This window comes from Phyllopteryx taeniolatus, chromosome 22 (assembly GCF_024500385.1).
Source record: "Phyllopteryx taeniolatus isolate TA_2022b chromosome 22, UOR_Ptae_1.2, whole genome shotgun sequence".
NCBI classification, from domain to species: domain Eukaryota; kingdom Metazoa; phylum Chordata; class Actinopteri; order Syngnathiformes; family Syngnathidae; genus Phyllopteryx; species Phyllopteryx taeniolatus.
In genome coordinates this window covers 489,898-511,837 of record NC_084523.1, presented here as the reverse complement: position 1 = coordinate 511,837, position 21,940 = coordinate 489,898, and the positions used below count along the sequence as shown (strand labels likewise).

The 21,940-nt window shown below is 41.1% G+C and overlaps 1 protein-coding gene and 1 long non-coding RNA gene across 7 annotated transcripts; one reads left to right on the top strand and one right to left on the bottom strand.

The window, feature by feature from the left end:
* Positions 1-23: 23 nt before the first annotated feature.
* On the top strand, positions 24-19,997 carry LOC133472148 (gastrula zinc finger protein XlCGF57.1-like). 6 transcript variants are annotated; one of them, XM_061762575.1, is made up of 5 exons: positions 52-895; positions 1,359-1,512; positions 10,449-10,557; positions 11,635-11,791; positions 17,072-19,997. In XM_061762575.1, exons 4-5 carry the CDS (start codon positions 11,665-11,667, stop codon positions 18,475-18,477), a joined length of 1,533 nt encoding a protein of 510 aa, XP_061618559.1. In that variant the 5' UTR covers positions 52-895; positions 1,359-1,512; positions 10,449-10,557; positions 11,635-11,664; the 3' UTR covers positions 18,478-19,997. The 6 variants fall into 6 exon arrangements, with proteins under 6 accessions (XP_061618564.1, XP_061618559.1, XP_061618561.1 ...); XM_061762577.1 differs by lacking the exon at positions 10,449-10,557; XM_061762578.1 differs by lacking the exons at positions 52-895; positions 1,359-1,512 and adding an exon at positions 4,417-4,536.
* On the bottom strand, positions 8,505-21,866 carry LOC133472162 (uncharacterized). Its single transcript, XR_009786620.1, has 3 exons — positions 21,646-21,866; positions 12,956-13,009; positions 8,505-9,577 (listed from the first exon to the last, which is right to left on the bottom strand). It is a non-coding gene; the product is annotated as an uncharacterized LOC133472162 (long non-coding RNA).
* Between the last annotated feature and the right edge of the window lie 74 nt (positions 21,867-21,940).

Genomic DNA, 21,940 nt, shown 5'->3' with positions numbered 1-21,940 from the left:
AAAAAAAAAGGTGGGCGGAAGTAGAAAAAGCGGAAACAGAACAATTCGCCTGGATAAAATTCACGTTAGAACACGCGAATCGACATAATTTAAATAATAATAATTAAAAAAAATAACGAATATGTAATAAAAACAAATCCATTGACCAAACAAAACAAATGGCAGCGTTCACCGTGTCGTCACCAAATGGTCACGTGGTGTCTCGGTTGGCAGAAAGCCTGTGGAAGTCAATAGCCGACCGGTGCACGTTGAAGCTTCTCAGCGAACCTTATCTTAGCTTAGCATGCTAACAAAGACTAATATTTTCTCAATACCTTTATATAAAAATTTATGGTATCATAGGATAAAGACGTGTTGCACGAATAAAATGAGCCCGGGTTTGTAAGAACCGGATAACAATTCAGGATCTTATGCCACTTTTTATGTCAAACATTTGACAAAATATTCTGCCCAGAAGTAATGTAAATCATGAGGAAACCTGTGTCCATTACAATGACTCTTTGGCAGAAAAATGCCCCGATATTAGTCTTAGGTCACAAATTATTATTTATCTCCGTCTCTTATATCTTATAAAGCATAATTACATGTTCTACTGTCTCCTTCTGTTGACAGTAATCGTAACCCAGCTCTAATTTTACTTCATGCCAATTTATTTTGAGTTACTGTTTGATCTGTTGTATGTGTGATTTCCCTTTAATAGGTATGACAACACCTCACGTCATGTTTTACAACAGTTTTGGCTGCTTTACGACCGTTTTACGACACGACGGTTTACTATGGCGCCTCCGTCAGGTAACGCGGGCAGAAGATAAAAAGTTGTCAAAGAGTGAACTTGTGTCTGGTATATGCGTCGTGTGTTTCGGCCTTCGCGATGTTGTTCACGTTTCCTTACTAGGTGAGCACTAATGTCAAATACATAATGTCCTCCGCATTGTAATGTGTTGTAAGCAGCGTTGTTATGAGGATATGAGCGAATTAATGTTCAAAATGGGACCTCGCCAATAATGCTAACTAGCAGCAATCCTAAGGGGAGTTTATTTCACAGTTATTATAACAATGTGTATATATATATAATATTATATTTATGATAAGTGCCTAGTAGGAAATGCCGGCAGAAGGTCAAAGCTATCGAAGGGTCAACTTGTCTGTGCTGTTTGCCTCGTGTGTCTCGGCCTTAAACCTGATATTTATTGTTCACGTTTCCTTGCTAGTGTGTGGTGTGCGAGACTGCTGAAATTTCTAAGTGGCCTTTGAGTAATGTACAAACTAATGTACTGTTTAACCCACAATGTGCAAATGTTCATCTCTATTGTTTCCACATCTGATTTGCACTTGCTTTTCGCATCCCTCCAACCCAGAACGTAAAGTGTTGTGATGGTCGTGTGAAAATGTGTGCAAGGAGGATAGCAGAGTATGAGGAGGAACGTTCTGGACTAAAAGAGGAAACTGAACCACCTCAACTACTGGACGCTGTGTTCAAGTTGCAGCCTCGAATTGTGCTACGCAGAGCAGGTTGGTTCACTTCTCTGTCACTAGGAAATATATTTATAATATATTTGAATATTTTATAATATTCATGTGTTTATTTATGGACACCGGTCGCCAGCCAATCGCTGGGCACATAGAAACAAACAACCATTCGCACTCGCATTCACACCTACGGGCAATTTAGAGTTGTCAATTAACCGAGCATGCATGTTTTTGGGGATGTGGGAGGAAACCGGAGTGCCCGGAGAAAACCCATGCAGGCACGGGGAGAACATGCAAACTCCACACAGGCGAGGCCGGGGATTGAACCCCGATCCTCAGAACTGTGAGGCAGATGCTCTAACCAGTCGTCCACCGTGCCGCCTGTTTTCGAGGTTATGTTCAAAATATTTGTTTTGTTTCATAATGATGTTTTACATACGGTATATGCACTGTTAATAACTGCTGCCAGGGGGAACTTCCCACTGGGAAGTACAAACAAAAATTATGCTGACTGTTCCATTTTAAGCACCATTTGTTCCAAATGTTCTCTTGCTTTATCGGACATCTTTCTCAGTCTGAAACTCAACTTTCTCTCACCCCTTGCTACATTTCTCCTTGTCTCTGTCAAGGCAGTCAGTGATTTTCGGCCTGTGATGTAGATTTTGATTGGCTGAAATTGGGGGTTAGGGGGTGGCTGAACTTGTATTTGATTGGTCGGTACAATTCGTCACTAGTGTAAAGTCTGTCATGCTGCACTGTTTAAAATAGGAGCACCTTTTATGTCTTGTATCGTAACCTTTCTTTTATGGCTATGGTTTGTGTCCATATGGAATTCTGGGTCTGGACCTGGACCAACGTCCGCCAGTTAGTGACCTCCACTTTAGAGCGCAAGTTGACATACCCCTCCGATAACTTCCCAAAGAATTATGAGCCATCATTTGTCACTGTTAAAAGCCATATTTGTGGTTGCAATGTGAAGACTCCCGTCATGCAGTACGGCGCCGGTGGTGACCAGTCACGTGACGTCATCAGCTCTCACGTTGGTTTGAAGACTAAAATAAACGCTAAAAACCATCAGTGCAAGAACGCGACCCACCGTTTAACTTGTTAGCGGCCTCAATGTTGGCACAGACGCGTTTTATTGTTCCACACTCACCAAATTGACTGAGAGTTGACTTCACTGAAGTTCAACGTGCTGTAGGCTGAGGCTCGGCACGGGAGGGAGCACGTCAGACTTGTCTACACATTGCGAAAGCCTCCTTTGCACAATTTATATAATCTTTTTCCAAATGTTGCGCTGAGGCGATTGGTCATTTATTTTTAACAAAGTTAAGAGACTTTTGTTCACTGGGGCCGTTGGGCGCAAGGCACATTTATTTATATAAGCGCATTTCATACACAATGTGCTTTACATGATTAAAAGCAATTAAACACAGAAAACAGTTTATAAACATTCAAAGCAGAGAAAAAGAAAAATACAATTTAAACAGCGTACAGTGCATGAAATATCATTTCAAAGTGGAAATGCTCTAAAAAGCATGAATTATTTTTTTTTTTTACCTGGACATTCACACTTGGGGCTGACATCACTTCTGTTGGCAACTGATTCCATTTGTGTGCAGCATAACAGCTAAATGCTGCTTCACCATGTTTGCTTTGGACTCTTTGCTACACTATTTAACCTCAGCCTATAGATCTCAGAGCTCTCCTGGGTTCATATGCCATTAGCATTTCTTTCATGTATTCAGGACCGAAACCGTTTAGTTATTTATAAACCAGTAGCAGAACTTTTGAACTTCTGAAGCTGACGGCAGCGACTTAAGAATTGGAGTCATATGTTCTGACCTGCAAAAATGCAAATGCCAAAATATATGTTGAAACAACTTCTTCTTTTCCTTTCGGCTTGTCCCTTTAGGGGTCGCCACAGCGCGTCATCCTTTTCCATGTAAGCCTATCGCCTGCATCCTCCTCTCAAACACCAACTGCCCTCATGTCTTCCCTCACGACAACGACCAACCTTCTCTTTGGTCTTCCTTTAGCTCTCTTGCCTGGCAGCTCCATCCTCATCATCCTTCTACCAATATACTGACTATTTCGCCTCTGGACGTGTCCAAACCATCGAAGTCTGCTCTCTCTAACTTTGTCTCCAAAACATCGAACCTTGGCTGTCCCTCTGATGAGCTAATTTTTGTGGCGGACGTTGTTAACCCGGGCCTGAGACCGATCCAGTATGGAATTTTTTGGATGAACACTCATATTTGTTTGCCAAAGTTTTAAGCCGAATGCCTTTCTTGACGCAACCCTCTGCATTTATCCGGGCCTGGGACCATCCTACAGTTTGCACTGGCTTGTGCCCCCCAGAGGGCTGCATATATATATATATATATACATATAGATATATATATATACATATATATCATCTTTGAAAGTTGCATCTTATGTTACATGAACCAAAAGAGATCATATAAGCCAAATGTCATTGCAATCGGGGTTCACGTTAACTCATCTGGCTCTACAAATAACTTTATATATCAATACAAACCATGTTACACAACATTAAAGTCACATCACGAGTATTGACTTGACCAAACCATGTGAGTTGGTCTTGTCTTGCAGACATCAGTGAATATCTTCATCCTGACCGGCAGGAGCGAGAGCCTTTTCACGTTAAAGAGGAATCGGAGGATAAAGAGGTCTCCCACGTCAAAGAAGAAGAGGATGTTAAGGATATCACCAAGTTTCCATCGACTGGTGTCCCTTTGAAGAGTGAATATGATGGTCAAAGTGAGGAGAGCAGAGGGGCAGAGCCTCCAAGCAGCAGCTCAAATCAACACATGACAAGAGAAGGCGATGGAGACCACTGTGGAGGATTCCAAGCAGTCGGCCTCTTAGCTCCACTATCAGATACTGATGACATGACGTCACACTTTCCTGCCACTGAAGATGATGAAGAGTATGAAAGTGATATGACATGTCACATTGCCAACAAACGGTGGAAATGTACTCAGTGTGGGAAAACCTTTCCTCATAAGAGCCATTTGAAAAGACACACAAGAACACACACTGGTGAGAAACCTTTTTCATGCTCAGTTTGTGGTAAAACATTCAATCGGAATGGAGACTTAAAAATACATGAAAGAACCCACACTGGCAATAAGCCTTTTGCCTGCTCAATTTGTGGTCAAAGATTCGCCATAAAGTCACGTTTAGAATTACACATAAGAACCCATACTGGTGATAAACCTTTTGCCTGCTCAGTTTGTGGTCAACGATTCGCTCACAATGGAAGCTTAAAAATACACACAACAATGCACACCGGTGATAAACCTTTTGCCTGCTCAATTTGTGGCCAAAGGTTCTCTGTAAAGGCACGCTTAAAATTACACACAAGAACCCACACTGGTGATAAACCTTTTGCCTGTTCAGTTTGTGGCCTAAGATTCACTCAAAATGGAAGCTTAAAAAGACACGCAAGAACCCACACTGGTGATAAACCTTTTCCCTGCTCAGTTTGTGGTCAAACATTCACTCAGAAGGGAAACTTAAAAATACACAAAAGAACTCACACTGGTGAGAAACCTTTTGGCTGCTCAGTTTGTGGTCAAAGATTCCCCGTAAAGGCAAGCTTAGAGTTACACACAAGAACCCACACTGGTGATAAACCTTTTGCCTGCTCAGTTTGTGGTCAAAGATTCACTCAGAAAGGAAACTTAAAAACACACACAAGAACCCACACTCGTGAGAAACCTTTTGCCTGCTCCGTTTGTGGTCAAAGATTCTCTCGTCAAAAGCACTTAAAAATACACACAAGAACCCACACTGGTGAGAAAGCAATTGCCTGCTCAGTTTGTGGTCAAAGGTTCTCTATAGAGGGAAACTTAAAATGCACACAAGAACCCACTGGTGATAAACCTTTTGCCTGCTCAGTTTGTGGTCAAAGATTATCTTGTAAGGATGGGGTTAAGACGCATAAGTGTGCTGGTTAGAATTGTGGTGATCAAGAAGCTCTAAATGTAAATGTTAGGTTCGATTAGCTTAGTTTTAAACATACTTTTGAACAGTGTAACGGAACCACACGTTTTCAGGTCATTGTCATAGTTATTCCACAAAGTAACACCTCTAACAGAGACATATCTTTGTTTTATATTGGTTCTTGTCTTGTGCTTTTTTAGAACACCAGTTTCCTCAGATCATAACTCCCTCTCATTTTAAACAGTTTTTGAATGCTGTGGACAAGTAAATTATTGCATACTTTTTACTTCGTGCAGGTTTAAATTCTATTAAGTCATAGAAATTAAGAGTGTATAAATTGATAAATATTCAGATCGATCAGTGATTCTCTTTTCAGTAACTTAAATAGGCTAAGTATTGGTTTTGTTTGTTGCCCCATATCTCAACATCGTATGGAAGTAATAGTGAGCAGTAAACCGTATATAATGATTTCGTATTCAGGAGATCCTTGGTTTTTTGGTTGTTTATTTCATTTTCACCATATTCAGAATCTGTTGTAGGGTTTTGTCTGAGCATTAGAGAGTTGTATCATCAGTAAAAAAAACTTTAGAGACATTGTAGATATCGGTGATATATAATATGAATAATTTAGAGCCGAATACAAACCCTTGGGGAACCCCATGAGTCACCTTTTAATAGGATTTTTTTCTTTGTGAAATTGCACGTATTCATAAAAAAAAAAAAAATAATAACTTTTCATCCACTTGTGCCAACCCTGTTATACCAGATCCTTCCAATTTGTCCACTACTACACTATGATCAAGAGTTTCAAACGTTTCCGATCTATAAAAATTATTTATTTATACAAGTAGCTAACCCTTGCAAGTAAGTTCCATTACTGCCATTGAGTTGGTCCTTTTTGCTGTAAGGCATTAATTTTCCCTAAGGAAATTCTCAATAAATGCATCATCTTTGTGCAAATAATTTTTCAAAAAAAATGTGAACTGTGGAAGTAGAGGTATTAGTCTCTAGGTATTGGGCAAGAAACAACCCACATTTGATTCTGAATTAATGTGGTTGGATGTTTGTTGGTGGTCGGAGGGGCTGCAGGCGCAGAATGGCAGCCACGCTTCCTTGAGACTGTCCCAGGCTAGCTCTGGCTTCACAAGTAGCTTACCACCACCAGGGTGTGACTGAGAGTGAGTGAATAATAATAATAATAATAATAATTGTAAAGCATCTTTGAGTGCCTAGAAGAATGCTATAAAAGTGCATAGATCATTATATTATAGATTTTATTGTAGATTTCTATTTGTACAATTGGTACAATATTTTGTTATCCGTTGCTCTTGCTCTCAATAGATTGTTTCAGCTGCCACGATACCAATTTTTTGTCAGGCTGATATATTTTCCCAAAAACTGTCACGATAAACAATAGTTTATTTTTTATTTATTTTTTTATTTTTAATGCCACTGATACATTATAGAGCATAATGATTCAAATGCATCCTTTTTAAGAACAAATAACTTTTAATTCTAAAGAACATTGGCATTGTAATGTAGAACAGTAAATAAAATTATCTTTAGATAAATACAAAATATTTTTTTTTAAATTAAACATTTGGCACATGGGTATAGAGTCATTCATTTAGTAAAGAGGCCCAAAAAATGTCTTAAAGCCTGCCAAATTTAAATGAATTAAAAAATAATAATAATAATTTGTACTCAAAGCATTTGGACTTTGTCACTATTTTTATATCAGATAACTCGCCCCTACTCTGCCTCTGATTGGCGAGCAACCAGGACAGGATTTTTAATTTTGATTCACTGCGTGGGGAAGCACTTCATCAACACACACACATACAGCATGGAGGGCGGGTCTTAAACCATGCAGCTACAGACGCAGAATGAATGTGCTTTATGCTCATTTTTGTGCGTCTTGGACGCGGGATACACGTCAAACGAGATCCTTGTTAAGTGTACTGCATTATTATTATTATTATTGTAGTTCACAAATGTTGTCTTCCACTTTTATCGATAAGAGTTACTGTAGCGTTTTTTATTTTTGAAGGCGGGGGGAAAAAAGCCGTTTGAAAAGATAGATTACAGATGTATATAAATGGTTGTACTGTGCTCTCAAAACATTTTACTAATACCATATCAATATCAAAACAATGTTTCTTTTTTCATTTTTAGTTTTTACATTATCTAGTATTTCTTTTATTTACAGCATTAATAAACAGGATGTTTTTTTATATACATATATATTTATTTGCACAGGAAATACATTTGTTGGTCACAACCAATATGGGGTTGTTTCCCTAAGTCCATTTTAAAGGCAGCAATGGATCTTTGTCATATGAAATCTCATAGGAAATGATTTTTAGTTTTTTTTTTTTTTTTTTTTCCCCCTCAAATACATTTTCTAAAGCTTGGTAATAGAGGAAGATGATCACATATTTATGAAAAGTCCACTTACAGTATTATCGTCAATTTCATTTATGAATATATCATCTCTGTGTCGCTGTATCAGTTGTGATTCTACTTGGTTTCATAATAAGAGTCGATATAAAATGTATGGATGAAGTTGCTGTTTTTTTTTTATAGCTATTTGAGTTGATCAAGTCTTTATTAAAATTACAAATTATTTGTACTTTTCTACTATTTGAGTTGCTCAATATGGAAGTTAGTATATCATTACAAGTGTCAAGGCAGGATCCTGGTGTTCTATAAAAGCAGCTCATTTTTTTTTATTATTACAGTTGTGTTTATCATATATTTCAATTGTTTTCTGTGGTGTTAGTCATATATTCATCTGGTTGCATCTCAGTGTTCTATCCACACATATAGCAACATCACTTTTTTGATTCTCCTTGTGCATTGTCAATAATTCATATCCATCCAGTCCCATATCACATGCTTTCTTTCCTCTGTCAAGCCAGGTTTCTGATATAGCAATGATAAAAATGTGTATTCAGGTATACTTTAATTTGAGTGAAATTTGTCTACAGGCTTCTATTATTCAAGTGGAAGATAATCAGTTTCCCCTTTTGAAATGTTCCATATCGAAATTAATTAATTAAATCATCCTGATTTACAAAAATTGACATTCTTGTATTCTACTGACGACATTTATCGCCATGTTCCATCCATCCATTTCCCAGACCGCTTTATCCTCACTAAGGTCGCGGGCGTGCCGGAGCCTATGCCAGCTGTCTTCGGGAGAGAGGCGGGGTACACCCTGAACTGGTCGCCAGCCAAGCGCAGGGCACATAGAAACAAACAACCATTCGCACTCAGATTAACACCTATGGGCAATTTAGAGTCTTCACTTAACCTCCCATGCATGTTTTGGGGATGTGGGAGGACACCGGAGTACCCGGGGAAAACCCACACAGACACGGGAACCCATGCATAATAGTTCAAGAGATGCATGCGGTTCGCCCAATGTTTGAGTGATGTCCATCCATCCATCCATTTTCTGAGCCGCTTCTCCTCACTAGGGTCGCGGGCGTGCTGGAGCCTATCCCAGCTGTCATCGGGCAGGAGGCGGGGCACACCCTGAACTGGTTGCCAGCCAATCACAGGGCACATACGAACAAACAACCATTCGCATGCACAGTCACACCTACGGGCAATTTAGAGTCTGCAATTTATGCATGTTTTTGGGATGTGGGAGGAAACCGGAGTCCCCGGAGAAAACCCACGCAGGCACGGGGAGAACATGCAAACTCCACACAGTCGGGGCCGGGGATTGAACCCGGGTCCTCATAACTGTGAGGCTGACGCTCTAACCAGTCGGCCACCGTGCCGCCTTGAGTGATGTCAATATCAAACAAGCACATGATTGATAGAAAGACTAAAGTTTTAAACTTTTGGTGTTAAACTAAGTTGCGTTGTACTTCGCTGACTTTGGCTCTTGGACAGCCCCCACCCGCTCCTCCCACGGGACTCTCAGCGACACAAGAATGGTCATGTTATGACCAGTCGAGGTTCTAGGGAAACCGAGATGCGGTTGGTGAGGATGCTCTCGGCGATGCAGCAGTATGTGAGGGGACAGATGGGCCTCCTTCAGTCTGGTCAGGAAGGAGAGGCGCTGGCGGCCCTTCTTGACCAGGGTTGAGGTGTTGCCGGTCATCCTGAGATGTGGGCACCCCTGACAGGGAAAAGCCTCAATTCACTTTTCTTATAAACTATAAAACAAGGTTTGTGCAATGCATTTATTCAGTCTTCTATAGGTTTTAAACATTAAATACTGCATTCATTTTGCATTTTATTCAAATTAATTGTACTCACGGACGAGGAAAATGAGGTGAGCATGCATGCTATTGAATTTAAATTGTGTCATTAATTAGGAATTTTCAACGAACTTGTGTCTTCCATGCAGGCCCTAAACTTTTTGACTGCGGGCCTCATTTTATTCCTTTTTTCTCTCATGAGCTCAGTAAAATCAGCCTGCAACATTTTTTGCAGTTTTTCCACTGCTGTCCATTTCCCGGTACTCAAGTAAGAGGACTGTTACTTTAGAATAATATGACTCAAGTAAAAGTAAAAAGTAGTCATCCAAATATTTACTTGAGTAAAAAAGCACTCAGTCAAAAAAATAAACACCAGAGTAACTTGTAACTTCTGATTTAAAAAAAAATATATATATTTTTTAAATGATATATGGGAAACCACACACACCTGCCACTATGTCAATTTTAAACTGCTGGGGGGGAAAACAACACATGCAGTGGGCCCAGCAGAAACATTATTTGCTTTATTCACTGAAATCACTTATTGATGGAGTGAAATTGAGAAAAAAAGTCCAAATGCTTTGAGTATAAAAAAATAGCAATTTGGCAACAATTGTTTTAAAACCTACTGTTTTAAATACATTTTGTGGAATAAAATTCCAAAGTGACATCGGTCTCTCTATACACTTTTTTTAAAATCCATTTAATTTCAAAAGTGGAATTTAGATGATAAAAATTTCGAAGTTCTAACCCAATGCTCTCTCGAAATTAAGAATGTCTTTTTTTCAGATGGGGATGTTTGTTTTTCCAAATGGCCAACAAACTACATTGCCAATTCCAATTGGTCCGAGGCGAGGATTGTTTGCGTTTGCGTGACGACACTCGCTGATATTTACAGGTAGATACGACACACCCATTTTGAGCTCTGTGGCGACGGTGACGCTAAGCTAGGGAGGGCAAAGTCCTCTGCGCATTCCACGTGTGTAGACGGCAAGAAAACCAAAAGACCAAGGATCCCGGTACATTGTGCCGTTGTGCTACATACGCATGCAAGAATATCTATTTTTGCCTCTTTCTTCCAAATGTTGTGCATTGACAGCACACACTTTGACGTTACCTAAACAGTAACCCTCATGAACATCAGTTGATAAATGAGCTCGTTACGACTTAATGTCAGTGTCCATGCATTGGCTTCAAAGGGACCGACGACCTTCCCAACATGGTCGCCAGTAGACACGTTGGTTAGCCGGTCTGCTACAGCACGAGCGCATATCTAGTGTTCATTCATGTATATGGCCGACACGTCTCAGCCGGAACAACTCGTGCTTCCATGTGCTGTGCTAAAAATGTACAGAATTTGTACCGAATGTGCTGAATCCTCGTCACAGTAAGTCCATTATTACTTTACTCGACTAAAACATCTTTCGTTCCATCTTGGTGTCTGGTTGAAGTCGTCTCGGTGCACGTTGAAGCTTCTCGGCCTAGCTTAGCTTAGCATGCTAACCAAGAAACGCGTTTGTGATCAACACTTCGCTAAACAGAGATCAAGCTTGAGGGAAAGTGTTCTCTTTTTCCTTTTTTAGTGTGGACCAGAATATCTAATACTAATTATAAAATATGCGCGGGGGTCGAGGACAACAGCTAGATTCTCTCTGTCAACTTGTTTGTCTGAGATACTGAAATAATATCCGGTAACACTTATTTTCTGAATCCTTTTGTAGAATGTCTATAATGTTTAAACATTAATTTGAGCTCCTGAGGTAACAAATTAGCTGTCTTCTTTCTGTTTCATATCTCGTACAGTACATAGTTGCATATTCTACTGTTTCCTCTTGTTGACTTTGGTGCTTTGCCATTTGAAGTAACGTTCTGTTTAACCCACAGTGTCCAAATCTTAATCTTGATATAATTATTTCACGTCCGATTTATTATTTCCCCCCCCCCCCCACTTGCTTTTCTCATCCCTCCAACCCAGAGCGGAAAGTGTTGTGATCGCCTTGTGAAAATGTGTGCAAGGAGGACAGCAGAGTACGAGGAGGAACTTTGGGGCCTAAAGGAGGAGAAGGAGCCACAACGTCAACTACTGGACGCTGCGTTCAATCTGCAGCCTGGAATTGTGCTGCGCAGAGCAGGTTGGTTCACCTCTCTCTCACTTGTTTAGGGCATGCATTTGAATTTTGAGAACGAGCTGGTGCATTTTGCAGCACAGGTCTTGGCCCCTCGCGGCGTGACACACGCCACTTCCAGCTGACACTGGCTTACCACCAGGCTCACCGAGACGTATTCGACCATTGCCTCATTCCACGACATCATGTGTGTTTAGAAATGGCTTGTTGTTTTTGGTGTGTGCTCCCGGGAGATTGACAGGATGTGAGCGAACGTAGCGCACAAGCACAACGCTTCAAAAAGGGCTAACCAAGACTGAGAAGTTGCGTTTAAATTTTTTGGGGACAGATTTAACGAAGATTGAATACTGTGTAAAATGTGTTTGTTTGTGTGTTTAACAAACAGTACGTTTAAGGGGTGCACGGTATAAACTGTATACTCTGTAGATGTTATAAATTTGCCTGACGGTTTGGACTCTACCGAATAATCCCAATAATGCCTCAGTATAAAAATGAAAGCCTGCTAAGGGACCATGTGTTTGTGCTGGCGTGGCAGCTGTTAGGAATTCCAAGCAAGACCGGGAGTTGCCCAACTGGCCTCGCAAGGAAAACGTCCTTAATGGAATTCCTACCTCTCTGTTCTTTTTATGTTTCAACTTGTCTTTTGAGAATTTAACACAACAAAATCAAGTATAGCGATTTATATAGCTATGGTAGAATGGAGCAGATGCGCGGGATGTGGAAGCCGAGTGGCTCCCCTATTCAGATAACAGGCCGTTCCTTCAGCGGCTACTTATCAAACCAGTTCTCACCTGCTCTCTGCCTGAATGTTATCAGTGTGTGTGTGTGTGTGTGGTCACTTTTAACAAACAAAAGCTAGTGTGTGTGCCCTGTAAACAGCACCATCGAAATATAGCTAACACCACCTAACAGCAGTGTACCGTTGTCGGCCAAAATAATGTGTTGCATTGCATTCATCAACGGACCAATACATTCATACAATGCAGTTTAAAAAAAAAAAATATCTATATATTTAATACTTTGAGTTCCTGAACTGAGACTGGTTTCTGCTGGGTTGTGCTCGAAGAAAATTCTCAGCAAAGAGGTTTGTTTCATTCACAATTAGCACAAAATAACAACAATAAAAAAATTGTTGCTGCAGTGCGAAGTGGATACAAATACTTTTCTTACCTTTTTTTGCCCTGCCAACAGAAGTGGAAGGACATCTTCTGCTGTGTGCACAATCTGCAATTTTTAGAAATATCTACAATTATCACAATATTTTTGCTTTTGCTACATTGTGATGGACTTTATTTTTTATTTTTTTTATAACCTTTCCACATCCTGCACATTTTCTGTACTTTTGACAGTTGACACTAGTGCTTACAAATGCCCATCCATCCATTTTCTGATCCGCTTATCCTCACAAGGGTCGCGGGAGTGCTGGAGCCTATCCCAGCTATCATCGGGCAGGAGGCGGGGTACACCCTGAACTGGTTGCCAGCCAGTCGCAGGCCACATACAAACAAACAACCATTCGCACTCACATTCACACCTAGGGGCAATTTAGAGACATCAATTAACCTACCATGCAGGTTTTTTTGGGGGGATGTGGGAGGAAACCGGAGTTCCCGGAGAAAACCCACAGAGAACATGCAAACTCCAAACAGGCGGGGTCGGGGATTGAACCCCGGTCCTCAGAACTGTGAGGCAGTCGTCCACTGTGCCACCTACAAATGCCCAGTCATTTGTTATATATTGCTGCTCATTGGATTTATGCAGCGGTTTTAGCAGAACTGACTGGTCCAAATTTAGTTTTGTGTTTAGTTTAGTTTTTAGTTTAGTGTTTAGTTTTGTGCTCTCATCATCCGATTCAAAATCAGAAAAACAGTGGCTCAGATGGAATGCACCGCGAGCTTGACGCGATCCCTCCATGTGCCGCCTCTTGTTTTTTACACGCCCCTCGACCCCAAAGCGTCATCCTTTTCTCCTCCCTCCAATTGCCATCGTCATTTGTCAAAGATGACGAAGCTGGAGCTCTGAGACTACTCTGTTTGTGTCAGTTGTCTGAAACTTGGCATAGTTTTCTCTCAATCTCCACGTTGTCTCAACCACACCACTCCACAACCCACTTCCGCTCAAGTGGCTTCTTTTCATGCTAATGACTGAATTCTGATCAAAGGCACTGTTTCCCTCTGCTGGTGATTACGACGCAATTAAACCATTCACAAGCTTGATATTCACTCTCCAGCTGCACCAGGTTCTCCACGTTCCTATTAAAAAATGTAAAGAATGTAGAAATATGTGCTTGGCACTCGAGATGGGTGCTAAAGTACATATTAATACGTGTTATGCACTAAAAATGAGTTAAAGACCATCTCAGACATACTTTTTTTTTCTGATATCTGTTTACCACGGCTATGTCGTCTAAATGCATCTCCCATTTATTTATTTCTATTTTTTTTTTATATTTTTGCAACCGCGGCGTATAAATGAATTTTCACCGGAGGTCTCTGCCAATCGCAATGCTTCTTGAGTCTCATAATTAGGCTTTACGTTTGTTACCCTACGGGCTGTCTCATATGGAGGGAGCAACATGGTGGTACATGTGGAGTCCTTGAAATTGCCTTTGTTTTCTGGGTCTGACTGGGACGACGTGGCCACGCCCTCCACAACCGCGGCCTGTATGACAGGATGTACTTTTTCTAAGGATAAGTACATAAGTAAATTTGCAATGGAACCAGTCAGTTATGATACTTTTGGTGGTTTTCCAATCATCCTCTGACTGAGTGGTCATCTTTTCATGTTGTCCTTTTTTTGTATCAAACCCTAAGTTTATGTGGAGTTCCCGATCTGGTCTTGCAAGGAAAAAGTACTTGATGAAATTCCTCCTTCACGGTTCTTTTGTTTGGTGGTGATCTTGTTTCCCAATCAGAATCCTGATACACTGAGCTTGTCTTTTTAGTATTTAATACAACAAAATCAAGTATAGAGATTTACAAGGCTATGGTCAAATGGAGCAGACTGCGCACGCTGATCTCTGTTCGTGGGATCCGGAAGCCAGGTGGCTCCCCTATTCAGATAACAGTCAGTTCCGTCAGCGGCTCCTGATCAAACCACTTCTCGTCTGCTCTCTGCCTGAATGTGATCAGCGTGTGTGTGTGTGTGTATTCATAACATAGTGTGGTCAGTTTTAACAAACAAAAGCTAGTGTGTGTGTCCTGTAAAGAAGCAGCATCGAAATATATCTAACACCACCTAACATCCTTCAAAAGATTTTTACCCAGCAGTAATTTGACACTCGTTATCTGATGAAATATTTGATTTTTCAGCCAGATTTTAGTCCAAATTTTGGGCACGTCAGCCTGTCACAGCCTGACCGACATGTATAAAGCAGTCGGCGAGGACATTTTTTAAAATACAATGAGTAAAAATAGTGATAATGAAACTGGTTGGAAGGCTTGTTTAAAAAAAAAAAAAAAAAGTCCTCTAGCAATTTAGAGCAGTTTGAAATAACTAATAGAACAGTGACAATTGTGCAAATGGTGCAGATACTACTCAAGCACATGAGTAAACACTATTTGTCAACAACAGATATGCAAAAAGTGCAGAGTGGCGAGACTACTACAATGAGTGCACAAATAATAGTTGGCCCGACAGAGATGTGACAACAATCTCAAGACAAATTTGGCAGCATGTTACAATGGAGGTGTAAGTTAACAGTTTCAGAAATAAACGGCAAGAGGGAAGAAGCTTTTGGAATGTCTGCTGGTTTTAGTTTGCATTGTTTGATTGCACCTACCCGAGGGAAGGAGCTGGAAGAGGTGGTGACCAGGATGTGGAGGGTCCAAGAGGATTTTGCATGCTCTTGTCTTAGTTCTGGCAGCATGCAAGTCCTCGAGGGTGGTTAGGGGGGTACCGATGATTTTTCTAGCAGTTTTGATTGTTTGTTGCAGTCGGAGTTTGGCCTTTTTTTTTTGTAGCAGCACCAAGCCAGAGTGTGATGGATGAACACAGGACTGATTCGATGACTTGCTGTGTAAAACTGCCTCAACAGCTCCTGTGGCAGGCCATGCTTCCTCAGAGGCCGCAGGAAGTACATCCTCTGCTGGGCCTTTTTGAGGACGGAGTTGATGTTGGTCGCCCACTTCAGGTCCTGAGAGACTGTAATTCCCAGGAACTTGAAAGTCTCGACGGTTGACACAGGGCAATTGGACAGCTGTGGCGAAGGATGCCTCCTGAAGTCCACGATCATCACTACAGTCTTGAGCATGTTCAGCTCCAGGTTGTGTTGGCCGCACCACAGCTCCAGCCGCTCCGCTTCCTGTCGATATGCAGACTCATTACCGTCTTTGATGAGGCCGATGACGTTGAGGTGCAGTTGTTCGTGTAGAGAGACAAGAGCAGCGGAGAGAGGACACACCCTTGGGGCGCCCCGGTGCTGATGGTTTCATGTGGATGAGGTGGTGTCTCCCTGCCTCATCTGCAGTGTCTTGCTCGTCAGGAAGCTTTAAATCCACTGGGAGATGGCAGGTTCTTGCTGCTGAGCTGGAGAAGCTTGGAGGAGAGGATGATGGTGGAGCATTTCAAACGGGATGGTACTTCACACACTTCCAGAGATCGATTGAAGATCAATGTGAAGACTGTAGCGAGCTGGTCCGCGCAGACTATGAGGCAGCACGGGGACACAAGGTCTGGGCCTGCCACTTTGTTGACTTTTATTTTAACTACGCTGCAACAGTTTTACTGTGTCACAGTGGAGTTTTTTGAGCTGCCACTGTGGTTTTATAGTATTATAATGGGTATTTAAGTTGCTGAAGTTTTGAGTAAACCACTGCTTGTAGTTATTGAAAATGCGACATGTCTTTGTTAGTACACACACATCACATAAACTGAAATAAGATGTGACAGTCCTTATATTCATCCAGGCTTGCAGTTGAAGTTTTAAAGACACTTCACTCTGTGCAGTCTAAGCAGTCTTGAAGTTCTATCTTTGCTTCATTGGTTCAGTTCTTCACTGTTTTCAGTGGAGGCTTTGCACATTTAAATTTTTTCCTGTATGTTGGTATTGGTTGGTACGTCAATGACGTGACATCATCTTTAATTGCCGTAGCAATGAAATTACGACATTGAGGTATGGTGTCTACAAATTATTTTTCACTCCTCGCTCCGAGCACCTCTGTTGTTCTCGTCATCTCCTCGATGGGCTCTCTGGTGGGAGGCACTAACATGTAAACAGGATAAAGGAGAAAGGTTGCAATTAAATGAGATTTGGCCCATGTGTGTTTGTCTTCTTGTATCTTGCAGACGTCAGTCAAGGTCTTCACCCTGAGTGGCTGAAGCCAGAATCCCCTCACATTAAAGAGGAAGAGGGGGATGAAGAAGCTCTGCACATGAAAGAGGAAGAAGAGCTGGAGCCCCGCCACATCAAAGAGGAGGAGGAAGAGTTCCTTCACATTAAACAGGAAGAGCAGGAGGAAATCATTAAGGCTCCCTTGACTGGTGTCTTTTCAAAGAGTGAAGATGAACGCAAAATTGAGAAGAGCAGAGGGGAGGAGCCTCCAAGCAACAGCTCAAGTCAACACATGACAACAGATGGTGATGGAGAGCACTGTGGAAGATCACAAGCAGACGGCCTCTTAGCTCCACGATCAGATAGTGACGACATGACATCACACTCTTCTGACTATAATGATGATGATGATGATGATAAACAGTCTGATGGTGATAAGACATGTCACACTGACAACAAACGATGGAATTGTTCTCAGTGTGGGAAAACCTTTGCTTATAAGAGCAAGTTGAAACAACACACGAGAACACACACTGGAGAGAAACCTTTTGCCTGCTCAGTTTGCGGTCAAAGATTCACCAAGAAGGGTAACTTGAAAAGTCACACGAGAACACACACTGGTGAGAAACCTTTTTCCTGCTTAGTTTGTGGCCAAAGATTCTCTCAGAATGAAACATTAAAACGTCACACAAGAACACATACAGGAGAAAAACCTTTTGCCTGCTCAGTTTGCGGTCAAAGATTCACCAAGAAGTGTAACTTGACAAGTCACACAACAACACACAGTGGTGAGAAACGTTTTTCCTGCTTAGTTTGTGGCCAAAGACTCTCTCAGAAGGAAACATTAAAACGTCACACACGAACACACACTGGGGAGAAACTTTTTTCCTGCTTAGTTTGTGGTAAAAGATTCACTACTAAGGCAGACTTACAAATACATACAAGAACACATACTGGTGAGAAACCTTTTTCCTGCTCAGTTTGTGGCCAAAGATTCTCTCAGAAGGGAACCTTAAAAAGTCACACAAGAACACACACTGGTGAGAAACCCTTTTCTTGCTCAGTTTGTGGTCAAAGATTCTCTGTGAAGGGCAGTTTAAAAATACACACAAGAACACACACTGGTGAGAAACCTTTTTCCTGCTCAGTTTGTGGCCAAGGATTCTCTCAGAAGGGAACTTTAAAAATTCACACAAGAACACACACTGGTGAGAAACCTTTTGCCTGCTCAGTTTGTGGTCAAAAATTTTCTGATAAGCCAAACATGACAAAACACGCAAGAACACACACAGGTGAGAAACCGTTCGCCTGCTCAGTGTGTGGTCAAAGATTCTCTGCTAAGGGAACCTTAAAAAAACACAAGAACACACATTGTGAGAAACCTTTTTCTTGCTCAGTTCTCACTGCACCACTATGTTAAGAAACGCAAGTGTGTTGATAAATATAGCAGTTTCAATTCCGTTAAGCAATGAAGTTTTTGTCTCTGATCCGAGCATGCTTCATCAGTTCATGCACCAAGAATGTATTCTATGTACCTTCTTAAAGGTCCTAGTTAATGGTGAGAATATTGGGACTTATTGCATAGGTCTGTAAAAAAACAAAACAAAAAAAACTGCAAAATTGACTTGTCATTTTAGGCTGTTTTCTGATTAAGTATTTTATTTTCAGGCCGATTTTGGCCTGCTCACATTTTGGACACATCGGCCTGTCACAGCCTGACGCGTACATGGCAGAAAGCAAGGACAATTCTTCATTCAACTTGTATTTATATTGTGGTGTAATTGTTGTCTGCAGTTATATTGAAAGTTTTTTTTAATACAATAATGAGTGAAAATGGTGACAGTGAAACGTGTTGGAAGGCTTGTTGTTCAAAAAATTGCCCCTTGAGGAAAGATACAGCAGCTGAAATAAGTATTTATAACAAGTCACCATTTTTCTCATGAAATATAATTCCAAAGGTGCTATTGACTTGAAAGTTTCACCAGTGTGTGTTCTTGTGTGTCCAATTGAAAATGTATGGAAAGAACTGATACTCAAGGTTCATAAACGAAGCCCATGGAACCTTCGCAATTTGTGTGGAGGAATGGGCCAATATCACACCAGAGCAATGCATGCGACTAGTTTCACCATACAGGAGGCATATTGAAGCTGTCATTGCAAACAAAGGCTTTTTTTTTTCAAAGTATTAAATAAATACCAGTTGGCGTGTTCAATACTTCTCCCCTGTCATTTCACATTGTTACACACAGCTTAATTTCTGATCTTATTTCTTCTACTTTCTTTGTATGTATGGATTACTTGGGTTGTTCCCAAAATCTTTTGAAATGTTCGAGTCAATAGCACCTTTAGAAATATATTTACTGAGGAAAAACGGTGACGTGTTAAAAACCTATTTCAGGCGTTGTATATAGCCGCGTCAGGCCACATATGACATACGTTACGTTGCTTTATGTCCCAAAACTGTGGCGTATCTTCACCGAAATGTATGAGTAAATCGCTATTTACTGACACTGACACCTCTGAAAATAGGCCCGGTATTTATCCAGCATTTCTGCACATTAAATAAGCGATTGTCGATTGAATATAATTTAGGGGTGTTAGCTGTTGTTCATATGATATTGCAATGATATATGACAGCAATATAAAGTATACCGACTTAAACAAAGCCGGTGTTTGGAAACGCAAGCAAACTTAATTTTTTTCACTATTATTTCCTGAAAAGTTGTCATTTTGGAGGGAATTTGACTCCACAGCTATGTTATATAAAATATAAGTGAATGCTGCCACTTTAAGTATAGTACATTCCTATGTATTAGCTAACAGACTTTGGTTGGGTGAAATGATATGAATTAGTTGAAAAACCTGGTGTTTAAATGCATACAATGTTTAATTCTCTTTTGTAATTTTAACTGTGAGTGACAAATAAAGAGCTTGAAGCAAGCACGTATCGCCTCTTTTTTGGAAAACTATGTGAGTGGTGTGTGAGGGGGGGGGGGAATACTTATATTGATTTTCACCAATTAGGTTGGTCCGAAATAAATTTGGCCTCTGGGACTCCTGAAGCAGCGAATGGGTACCCTCCTTGTGAGTGGGGGCGGGGGGAGGCTTACCCCTCTGTGCCTCTCAGCAACTCTGTACAGCAGTTGACCAACATGCATGTGATATGGTGTTCATTCACGAATAAGTTTGATAGACACACTATAGGCTTTAATTACTTGTGCTGGGATCACTAACAACAACACAGGTGATACTAACATATCACCTCACAGGTGTTTAGACACTATAAAAGCATCCCACCAAACACCTCGTCATTAGTACTGCCTTGCTAATTTTCCCACATCCTGTCTTGCTCTTTACTGTCCTCGCTTGTTCTCTTGATTAGTTATTGCATGTCCTCACTGGGTGTGACCCCCATCTACAAATGACTGTTCTAATGTTACTTGGGTTCAAATATCTAGACTACCTCACTACTGTTCTTCTGCGGTTCTCACCCGTAGTCCCCTTGTCCAATCTCTTGTCTGTCCCCTAAAACCCTTTTCGGACCGGCAGCATTTTCAATAAACATCAGAATAATAAAACAAATAAAATCAAACAAAGTGTGAATGTGAAAGAATACTGTAATAAAACACAATCCGCCTCTCTTCACCTCTAGGTGGGTAGGTCTGCAACAGTTGTTCAGTGCTGACTGCTAAAGTAAAAGATGGAAGAAAGGAATGTTTCTCAGTCAAATCGAAGAAGGCGTGTACAGAGAGACCTGAAGAGAACACGCCAGCAAATTATTGATGCCAACAGTCGTCATTTGCATGCCAATGCTAATGATCAGACTTGAGAAAGAGTGATGGATCATGATGTTCGCAGATGACATTGTGATCTGCAGTGAAAGCAGGGAGCAGGTGGAGGAACAGTTAGAAAGATGGAGGCATGCACTGGAAAGCAGAGGAATGAAGATTAGCCGAAGTAAGACAGAATACATGTGGGAAGACATGAGGGCAGTTGGTGTTAGAGAGAAGGATGCAGGAAAAAGGTGACACGCTGTGGTGACCCCTAACAGGACTAGCCCAAAAGGAAAAGAAGTAGTAGTTGTACAGTAAATAAGAGATGAGCCTCAGGATTATATGGGTTCGAGCACATAAAGGAAGAAAGGGGAATGAAAAAGCTGATGACTTTGCAAAACAAGCACTTAAACGAGAAGAATGGTTGGAATATCCGTTGGGATGAGTGAGGTCAGGGCTTATGTGAAAAACATAATCAAAACAGAAAAAAAAACATTTATTTTGCTCCCTAGTACTATACATATGTAAAGACGTACTCCGATCCACACTCCAGCACAGTAGATGGCAGTAATGCGTCTTGAACGTTTGCTGCCACCCGCCAACAAACAAAAAGAAGTGAAAGTGCGCGTGAAATCTCAACAAATGAACCTTTTTTTAAGAATTGGATTGGATTGGATGGAAATCGTCAGCGCTTCATTTGGCCGTAAATATGACATAGAGTCATGAAGATTCCATTCAAATGTAAACACGGGAATATTTTTGACCAATAGAAAGTAGTTTGTAACTCAACAAGTGAGAGTAAGTAGCGTACAAACCTGCTGTGTGGAACACAACACGAGGCTGCATGCGAACAGCGTCCAAAAGTTGACGTTGTGGCTCGTCCTCCTCCTTCGTTCCAGAAAGTTCTTTCTCGTACTTTGCTGACGTGCTTGCACACATTTTTCACACGATAATCACAACACCTTCACAGGCGAGCTCTAATATGCGATGTGTCGCTGACAACCGCGTCACTTTGTTAGCGGCTAGCGAAGCTAAGCTAAGGTAACAAGGCCGAGTAGCTTCAACTTGCACCACCAAGACGAGTTTATCCGGACAAGAAGATTGAAATCA

What these genes read in the sequence shown, in the direction of transcription:
- LOC133472148 (XM_061762577.1), top strand. Translation starts at nt 11,665, where the DNA reads ATGTGTGCAAGGAGGACAGCAGAGTACGAGGAGGAACTTTGGGGCCTA. An exon ending in AATTGTGCTGCGCAGAGCAG is followed by an intron (nt 11,792 to 17,071) that starts GTTGGTTCACCT and finishes TGTATCTTGCAG; the next exon opens with ACGTCAGTCAAGGTCTTCAC.